Raw genomic sequence first — 9347 nt, forward strand, 5'->3', positions numbered from 1 at the left:
TCTGAAGCTCTCTCATGGTGATCAGTGACAGGAGCCCAGACTCCTGCTTTAGCCAAATGATAAGGTTGGGCTCTTTTATGAGGAAAGGAACTCATCATTGGAAATCAAATTACAAATTAATTAGCAGCTTCCTCTGGGGCTGAGTGTAAACATCAACACCACCCAATGAGGAATTTCTATCATGAGCCCCCTCACTGCAAGGGCATAAATGGCAAGGGCAGCATGGGGTCTGTAGACATCCAGGCAGCTGTGGTGGAGGAGAAAGGGCTTCTCCAACATGACATCCGCCTGCTGCGTCACCAGCAACTTGCAAGCCTCTCTCAAGAGCTGCCCCCGGCCTGCCTCGGTCTGTTCCGGCAGTGTGAACTGCCGGCCTGAGCTGTGCCTGGGCTATGTCTACCAGCCCATGGCATGCCTGCCTTCTGTCTGCATGCCCACCACCTTCCGGCCATCCAGCTGCATCTCCAAAACCTATTTATCCAGTTCCCGCTGGCCAGCCAGTGGCATCTCCAGCGCCATGGGCCCCGGCGGCTGGTACAGTGAAGGGGCCTTCAATGGCAATGAGAAGGAAACCATGCAGTTCCTGAATGACCGCCTGGCCAGCTACCTGGCGAGGGTTCGAGAGCTGGAGCGGGAGAACGCGGAGCTGGAGAGCAGGATCCAAGAGGCCTCTCACTCCCAGGTGCTCACCATGACTCCTGACTACCAGTCTCATTTCAGGACCATTGAGGAGCTCCAGCAGAAGGTGAGGGCAGTGGCGAGGTGAACAGGCTCTCTGGGAAGGGATCTGGACTAGCTGGCATTCCAGATTTGAATCTCGTTAGCTTATTAAGCTATGTTCAGGACAAAGAGACCTCCCTAGGGCACAGGGTTATTTTATAATGTGAGCACTTGGCCTGAGGCTTTCAGGTGGAGAGATCTGGGATTTAGTCTCAATTCTACCGTTGCCTCAATGCATGACTTTGGGAGGTCCCTTCCCTTCCCCAGGCCTCAGTTTTCTCATCTGTAAAACAGGGATGATAATGGTCATTATCTAATGGGGTTGTCAAAGGATTCGATGAGATGATGCAGGTCAAGTGCTTGGAACAGCCCTTGGTCCACGGTGAGTTTTCAGTAAACGTCAAGGACCCTTCTAACTGTCACATGAATGACTTCAGACATGAGATTCTCTCCTTCCACATTGCTTAGCGCATCCAAAATGGGGAATTTGAATTTACAAAGCTCCAGGCTCCTAAAGAATACATCTCAAGTTCTTCAAGGACTAGCAATTCACTAAATATCTTCCAGAGTTCTGGGGAAGAGGGCCTTCTGCAGGGCTGGCTGCTGGGGTGCTGGATGCTACCTTTGCTGCTGTCTTCTCCTCATTTGGATTCTTCTTCCTTCTTCTCACCCTGAACTAACCCTCTCCATGTGCCCTGGCCCACAGATTCTGTGTACCAAGGCAGACAACTCCAGGATGGTCGTGAACATTGATAACGCCAAGCTAGCTGCCGACGACTTCAGGGCCAAGTGAGTTTGGCCAGGGGACGGGGTTGGGGGAGGTCCTGTCCTCACAGGCTCTCTGGCAGGTTTCCATTAGTTTCACGGAGGGTTGGGAAGTGCCGGCAGTCTAAGGCCTTCCCTGAGTTCTGCATTCAGTTTGACCCTCGGTTGCTGACCCTGTCCCTGTGCAGGTACGAGGCGGAGCTGGCCATGCGGCAGCTGGTGGAGGCCGACATCAACGGCCTGCGCAGGGTCCTGGATGATCTCACTCTGTGCAAGGCCGACCTGGAGGCCCAGGTGGAGTCCCTAAAGGAGGAACTGATGTGCCTCAAAAAGAACCACGAGGAGGTGAGGCTGGAAGTCACGCTGAAGTGGCCCCGGGAAGCAGAGGGGAAAGAACGTGGGGTATGGGGTTGGATAAACATGGGTTGAATTCCCAAGCCTGACACATGTTGTTTCAGTGAATATGCCCAATTTATGGAATCTTCCTGAGCCTCCTCCTCTGTAAAATGGGTACGGCACTATCATGGAGGGTTATTGTGAGGATTTAATGGATCGGATATGAACATGGAAATCCCCAAGGCATGGGTATGAAACACCCGCCACTTGCTCAGTGCTCAGAAGTATAGTCCCCTTCCCTTCTGCATTTCCTGGGCTAGTGACTGCCACGCGCTCATTCCTGGTGACTGCACATGTTTTCTCGAGAGCCACACACCAGAGGTGGAGTGGTGCAGTGGTGCCAGGGGTGAGTTGTGTTCCGGATCTCATGTTGAATGGCCTGTCCATCTCTGCCTGGCCAAACTCTCAGAAGCAGTCCCATCTCTTCCGAGAGGGCGTAGAGCTGCAGTGGTCTCCTCCTTGGCCCCCATCCTTATTTTGTCCTCTCTTCTATTTGCACATAAACTACTCAAGCTGAAGCCACAGGCAAACCCTTCACTTTGTTTTTTCCTTATCTCCTGAAATTTCTCAGAGGGAAAGCCCTCTGCTTTGGGCACCTGTGTGCTGCCAAGCCCACCTGAGCCATGGCATTTTTTCCCCTCCTCCCTGGTTGACTCTCAACCTCTTGACTTGGGATTTGAATGAACAAGTGCCTCTGAATCTTGGCTGGGTTTCCTCAGGCTTAAGTGTAAAGTAACAGCCAGTAACCACGTACTCACTGAGCACCCCCGGGTGCCTGACTCATCTCACTCAAATCAGAGAACTGGGAACGACACCAAGAAGCCACTAATGAGAAGTTATCACACACCCCGGCAGCCTCAGTGATAACTTTCCCTCTTTGGCAGCCAAGCCTGGGAGGCAGCTGCCCTAACCTGGGCCTTGAACTAGTCAAGCTGGGCTCCTGCTACCCTCCTCCCAGGATGAACACAGGCTGGGAGGGTGGCTGGGAATACTAGGGGGACCGGTTTCCCATTTTAGCCCAGATGCATCCAACAAACCAGGACGCTGCTCTTGGCGTCTGCCAAAGTAATAGGAAATGTGCTGCAGTGAGGTTCCTGTCACAGGGGTATTCAGCTGGAGTCTGAAGAGCACTGGGATGCTGCCGGGTGGACTGCAGTCCTTGGGGGCCGTCTAATACTTCCGTCTTCAGCATCTTCTGTTGCATCTTTTCATGTCTCCTGGGGAGGTGAGGCAGGATCGTATGATTGTCACACTTGCCTGGAGTTCTTGTGCCTTTTCAGGAAGTTGGTTCCCTTCGATGCCAGCTTGGGGACCGCCTTAACATCGAGGTGGATGCCGCGCCCCCGGTGGACCTGACCAGGGTGCTGGAGGAGATGCGGTGTCAGTACGAGACCATGGTGGAGGCCAATCACAGGGACGTGGAGGAATGGTTCAATATGCAGGTGGGACTCTCACGGTGGGGGCAGCCTCCTCCATGTCCCTAGGAAGGGACTCCAACCTTCTCCTTCCCCCTACCGCAGATGGAGGAGCTTAACCAGCAGGTGGCCACAAGCTCTGAGCAGCTTCAGAACTACCAGTCAGACATCATTGACTTGAGACGCACGGTCAATACGCTGGAGATCGAGCTGCAGGCCCAGCACAGCCTGGTGAGAGCTGCTGGGTGGGCACCCTCCCTCTGGATCCTAGGCATACTGAGCATAGGTATGGGCCTCCAGGAAGGAGGAAGAGGAGGCCCAGATCCCAGCCACTGTGGATGCTAATCCTGTTGACCTTTCCTGGAGGGAGACTTCGTCCGAGATCCAGCTCAGAGATAAAAGAGGCATATTTCAAATCAGACATGTGTTATGTGGCCACTGTCAAACTTGACTCCACAAGAAGACTTGTTCTGTGCTTAGCCTGCCTTTCTGAACCTGGGAATCTCAGTATCACCCATCCTGATGCCCAGGCTCTTCTCTGGACCAATTCAACCAGAGTCTCTGGAGGTGACGTCAGGTCATGAGTATATTTTGAGGGCCCCCATGTGGCTCTAATGTGCAGCCAGGGTTGAAAACCACTGTTCTAAATGCTGCCATCAGGGAGGTACTTGGGAAATCTCAGATCCAAAGCCCGAGGCCAGACAAAGGTTGCAGAAGGAAGGAGAAATTTAGGATCAGACTTACGAATTGAAACTGTGGTTCCATCACGTACCAGCTGTTTACCTTTGAACCAGTCATTTGACCTTTCTGGGCTTCCGTTTCCACAGTGACTCAGGAAGGGAAGGCTCATTCCCAGCACCAAAGGGAGGTTTGGCTCTTCTTGTTTCTTTCTGAAGCAGATCATGACAAATAGCTCCTTTCCTCATGGTTATGTCTTCCTTTGCCTTAGAGGGACTCCCTGGAAAACACGCTGACGGAGAGTGAGGCCCGCTACAGCTCCCAGCTGGCCCAGATGCAGTGCATGATCACCAACGTGGAGGCCCAGCTGGCAGAGATCCGGGCTGACCTGGAGCGGCAGAACCAGGAGTACCAGGTGCTGCTGGATGTCCGGGCCCGGCTGGAGTGTGAGATCAACACGTACCGGAACCTGCTGGAGAGCGAGGACAGCAAGTACGTAGGCACAGCTGAGGCTCAGAGAGATGGGGGCGGGGATTCTGGGAGGTTATAGGAAGCAACTGGATCTACCCTTGAGGGACCATCAGCTTAGAACCCTATCCTACCATGGAGCCATTAAGGAGATGGTATGCTCTGAAAGAAGTCAGGCAGTGGTTTTCATGCTGCCATCCTGTACCAGGCCCCTTGGAGACCATTGTGTCTCATTCTAAGGTGGCAAACACCTTCTAACTGCCCGCCATGGGGCAGGCTTTATGGAGGATACCAAGACAGAGGAAGGCAGGGCATATGCTCTCCTATTGTTTCCATGTGTTCAGGGAGATAGGCAGACAGGTGACGAGGTGGTGGCATGTAGGGAGCTTAGAATGAAAGGCAGCTTTGTTAATAGGACCTGCACAATCCTGCTCCCACCTCTTACCCCAGCCTCACCTCATAGCTCCATTGCTCTCAGAATGGAGGTTTTGGCATATTAGGAGGATGATCAGTAGCCTCGTGTAATTGAGCCCTAGTGGGGAGCAGGACAGGAAAGATCAGCTGTGGCCCGTTTATGGAGAACGACACAGGTCGTGCGGGGAAGGGAGGGCTTTATTTTATAGGCAAGTGGAAGGCCTTACTGTTTTTTTGAGGAGGAAATGAGAGAATTTACTATGTGTCTTCTCCACTAGATCATAAACATCTAGAATGCAGAGACATTATAATACATTTTTATTCCCTGTACATGGCACACAGTAGATCCTCAGTAAATGTCCCTCAAGCTCAAAGCTCTTCCTCAAGAATATGGCCCTGATAGCAGCAGGAAGAACTGAGTAGAGGGAGGGGAACCAGGCAGAGAAAGTATTCAGGAGACCCTGGCCACAGCCTAGGTAAGCAGTGGGGAGGGCCTGAGTTAGGGCAGCAGAGGCATCAGCTCTAGACACTGTGCAGGTAGAATCAGCAGGACTTAGTGGCTGTCTGAATGCAGGGTACCTCTGGGTCATGGACACCTGGTGGACTAGTGACTGATGTAGCCGTTTCTTATTCTGCATTTAGCCCTGCTTCTCTACCATTCAGAACCTATAACTTCAGGGCAAGTGTTGCAAAGTCAAATATTTGCAAGGGCCAGGTCATTAACATGCATGAATGATGTGGGTCATATGGAGACTGTGGAAAAGCAGACAGCTCTTGCCTTGTCCAATCCAGGCAGTGCCATGTCCTCAGGGCCATTTCCATTCTGTGAGAAGCAGGTCCAGTATTGCTGGATCTTCCGATAGTTCCAAGGAAGCTGAGAATCTGGATTTTTAAAAATGTTAAATTCTCCTGATGCTTAAATATTTTCAACAAGTTAAAGAAAATACAGTGCCAAGCAAATGGAACACATTTCAGGTTGCATGTGATCCTCAGGCCTCCCATTGGTTCTCTGAGCTATTGGGTTTCCATCCAATATCCAGTGTGTTGTTTCTGGTTTTAAGTGCATGCCTGTCAATCTCTGAGATCATCCTTAATCCTTTTACCATGTATTCGTTCTTCATTCATTTATGTTGGAAACAGATGCTTGGTGCTGCAAAGAGAAATCAGCACTGAGACAAACGATCTCTCAGCAAGGCAATTTTACTTTCTGCAGAAAGGGTGCTACTTGCCAGCAGTCTTGCCACGAGAGTGTAATGAACGAAGGAAAGTCAGGCATATTTACTCCTTATGCATTGGGTCCTTACTGCTGTGTCTGATCTCAATTGGTTAGAGCCAGACCTCACAATCTAAACTAAACCCAATTGGCCAACAAATTAAAGCTTTTCTTAACAGGTAAAGACAATGGAGAACAAAGGAAAAGAGGGAGTCTAAATAAGGAAGGGACAGGAAGTTGCTTGCAAAAGGACTTAGAAAAGTAATAACATAAGTATCTTCATTAAAGTACAAGGACAAAGAATGTACTATGTGCTTGTGAGCATGTCTAGCACAACTATCTTGGTTAAAGTATAAGGACATAGAATGTACTTATTCTCTTATATCTAACAGCTACATAGGATAGGGCTTAACAAAGAGTTACTAGCATAAAGCAAGAAGCTTTGAAGAAAGTTAGTCTTTAAAAGAAACTATTATTTCTAACATATATTATTATTAAACAATAAGTGAGACTTTGAGGAGGAATTTTTACTCTCTACAATTTGTTATTTTGTCTTATCAAAATATTCTTATTTGGTGCCTATTATATGCCAGGTATGCAGGGTGGGCATGTGTATGTGGCTGCTGGCCTCACTGCCTGGCAGGGGAAACAGACCATAATAGAAGGATTACTAATCACGATGAAAGGAGATACCTGTACCATGGGGGCTTTGTCTCAGAGAGATGGGGAGTCTTCAAGGAGGATGTGACATTTGAGTTAAACTCTTAAAGAAGAAATGTAGGTGAGTGGAGAGGGAAGAGGGTTCCAGAGATGTAGGATGCAGGGCACAGGTCCTGTGGCCTGAGCAGTATAGTCCCTGCAGTAGCTGGAAGAAGGTCAGAGTACCTGCAGCTCCAAGAGCAACGGAGCTGAGTGAGGCTGGGGCAAGAGGTGGGAGCAGGATCATGCAGGTCCTATTAAGGAAGCTGCTTTTCTTTATTTTTTTATTTTACTTTAAGTTTGGAATACATGTGCAGAACGTGTGGGTTTGTAACATAGGTATACACGTGCCATGGCGGTTGCTTGCACCTCTCAACCATTCATCTAGGTTTTAAGCCCTGCATGCAGTAGGTATTTGTCCTAATGTTCTCCCTCCCCTTGCCCCTGACTCCCTGACAGTACCTGGTGTGTGATGTTCCCCTCCCTGTGTCCTTGTGTTCTCTTCGTTCAACTCCCACTTATGAGTGAGAACATGAGGTGTTCGGTTTTTTGTTCCTGTGTTAGTTTGTGAGAATGATGGCTTCCAGAGGAAGCTGCTTTTCATCCTAAGCTCAAATGGAAGCCACTGAAGGTTTTAGGCAGGGGAGAAACATAATTGGATTTGTGACTGTAGAAGATTGCTCTGGCCACTAAGTGGACAGTGGTTAGAAGGGGCTCAAGCAGGGTTGGGGAGATCAGTTAGGAGGACAGAGGTGACTAGGGCAAAGATGGTGGGGGCTGGGACCAGGGAGGCTGGGCAGAGAAAGCACGGTAGATGGGGTTGAGAGGCATCCGAGGGATAGAATCAGCAGGACCTATGCCCGAATGGGCCTTCTCTACTAATCCTGTCCCTCTGTGACTTTCTCCTGCAGGCTTCCCTGTAACCCGTGCTCCACTCCCTCCTGTAACCCCTGTGCACCCTCCCTGTGTGTGTCCCGCACCGTCTGTGTGCCACGCACCGTCTGCGTGCCTTGCTCGCCCTGCCCCCCGGGCCACTACTGAAGTCCCTCTGCATCAGTGGATCCTGGAGGGCCTGGTGTTCTGTGGCCACCAAAAAGAGCAGGGGCAACCCCGGCCAGCAAGGAATATTCTGAGCAGGACCGTGGATCACCTGCAACAAGCTCTGATACTCCAGGGGACGCTCCAGCCCTCACCACTTCGAAACTGCCTCTTTTTCCCGTGGGCGAACTGTTCTCTTTGGTGATGTTTCTGGTTGTCTGTGCTGCCTCAAAGAGCGAGTGTTCTTAGTTAACTGGCAAATAGAGCGGCACTCAATGGCCCTGCAAACATGTCTGTCTCTGCTTGTCACTTATGCTGCTGCGTCCATAAGCCAATCCTACTCAACAGGTCTCAAGAGGAACGTGGGCAAATTCTTTCTTTGTTTTTATGCCTCTTCTGCTTCCACAGAGGCTTGAGAGGTGTTCACTAAAAAGGCCCGCATGCCATAAACCAGTTAAAACTAATCAATTGCTCTGGGGCCAAGTCATAAAAGAATAAAGGGAGGAGGGAGATAGTTATGCCAGAAACTTAGGCCAAATTACTGTAATTGAGAGTAATAAACCCACCTCTAAATCTCATTACAGCTGGGACAATGGGATCATTCATTCTTTCAAAATATCTTCACTGAGTAGCTACTGGGTGCAGGTTCTGCATTAGAGGCTGGCTAATCCAGGGGAGAGTTCCCAGATGCATTGTTAGTAAAGCCCCATTGGATTAAATGAGGCATTCCTTGCAGCAGTCTATGAAAAAGATACCATTATTTCATCCATTTGGTAAATGAGGAAACTGAGGCCCAGAGAAGTTAAGAAACTTGCTGGAAGTCACACAGCTGGTAAGTGACAGACCCAGGACTGAAATCGAGGCCTTCAGGCTCTAGAGATGCTCAGACAATTCACATTCACAGTCCTGTTTACAAACGACAGCTTGGTGCGGGGGTATAAAAAATGCAAGTGATCACGACCATTCAGACACTTATAATTACAGGAGGAGCTAAGACCAGTGCACATAAGACTGCGCTTCTTTCCCCGTAAGGGCGATGTAATAGTAACAAGAATAATGCTGACAATGGTTACTACTTCTTGAGCACTCATAATGCACCAAGTACTGTGTGGAGCATATTACATAAATTAACTTATGCAGTTTCATGACCACCTTGTAAGGTATGCATAGTGTCCATTTTAGACATGGACATGGAGGCATAGGGTGGTCAAGTCAGTGGGTCAAGGTTACACGCAAGGACAAAGACTTGAGCCGAAGTCTAGCAGCACAGCAGTGTCATTTTAACCATTCTAACTGCCAAGTTCCTACCCGGAAAGAGTAAAGACTAGTCAAAATTGGGAGAGAGTCTTAGCCCGAGAAGATCTGAAATGAGTCTTGTAGCTGGTGGCATTTGAAATGGGTATTTGAGGTTGAATAGGGGGTCTATGGGGCACCAGATAGGTAAGTAAGTGTGTGGGGGTCTTCAGGAGAGCCGGGGTCATGTGTGGGAGGCCCTGGGGGCCTTGCTGGCTGGAGCAGTGGGCTCCTGTGAGAACTGATGG

General features: G+C 49.8%; 1 protein-coding gene across 1 annotated transcript; it reads left to right on the forward strand.

The window, feature by feature from the left end:
- Positions 1-197: 197 nt before the first annotated feature.
- KRT32 (keratin 32) lies at positions 198-8384 on the forward strand. Its single transcript, XM_032279708.1, has 7 exons — positions 198-745; positions 1427-1509; positions 1674-1830; positions 3162-3323; positions 3402-3527; positions 4246-4466; positions 7680-8384. Exons 1-7 carry the CDS (start codon positions 278-280, stop codon positions 7807-7809), a joined length of 1347 nt encoding a protein of 448 aa, XP_032135599.1. The 5' UTR covers positions 198-277; the 3' UTR covers positions 7810-8384.
- The last annotated feature ends 963 nt before the right edge of the window (positions 8385-9347 follow it).

The sequence above is a fragment of the Sapajus apella genome, unplaced genomic scaffold (genome assembly GCF_009761245.1).
Source record: "Sapajus apella isolate SASKATOON/1434 unplaced genomic scaffold, GSC_monkey_1.0 scaffold12, whole genome shotgun sequence".
Classification (NCBI taxonomy): domain Eukaryota; kingdom Metazoa; phylum Chordata; class Mammalia; order Primates; family Cebidae; genus Sapajus; species Sapajus apella.

Coding starts and splice junctions, on each gene's coding strand:
- KRT32 (XM_032279708.1), top strand. CDS start 278: ATGACATCCGCCTGCTGCGTCACCAGCAACTTGCAAGCCTCTCTCAAG. Junction 746..1,426: donor TTGAGGAGCTCCAGCAGAAG/GTGAGGGCAGTG, acceptor CCTGGCCCACAG/ATTCTGTGTACCAAGGCAGA. Junction 3,528..4,245: donor TGCAGGCCCAGCACAGCCTG/GTGAGAGCTGCT, acceptor CCTTTGCCTTAG/AGGGACTCCCTGGAAAACAC.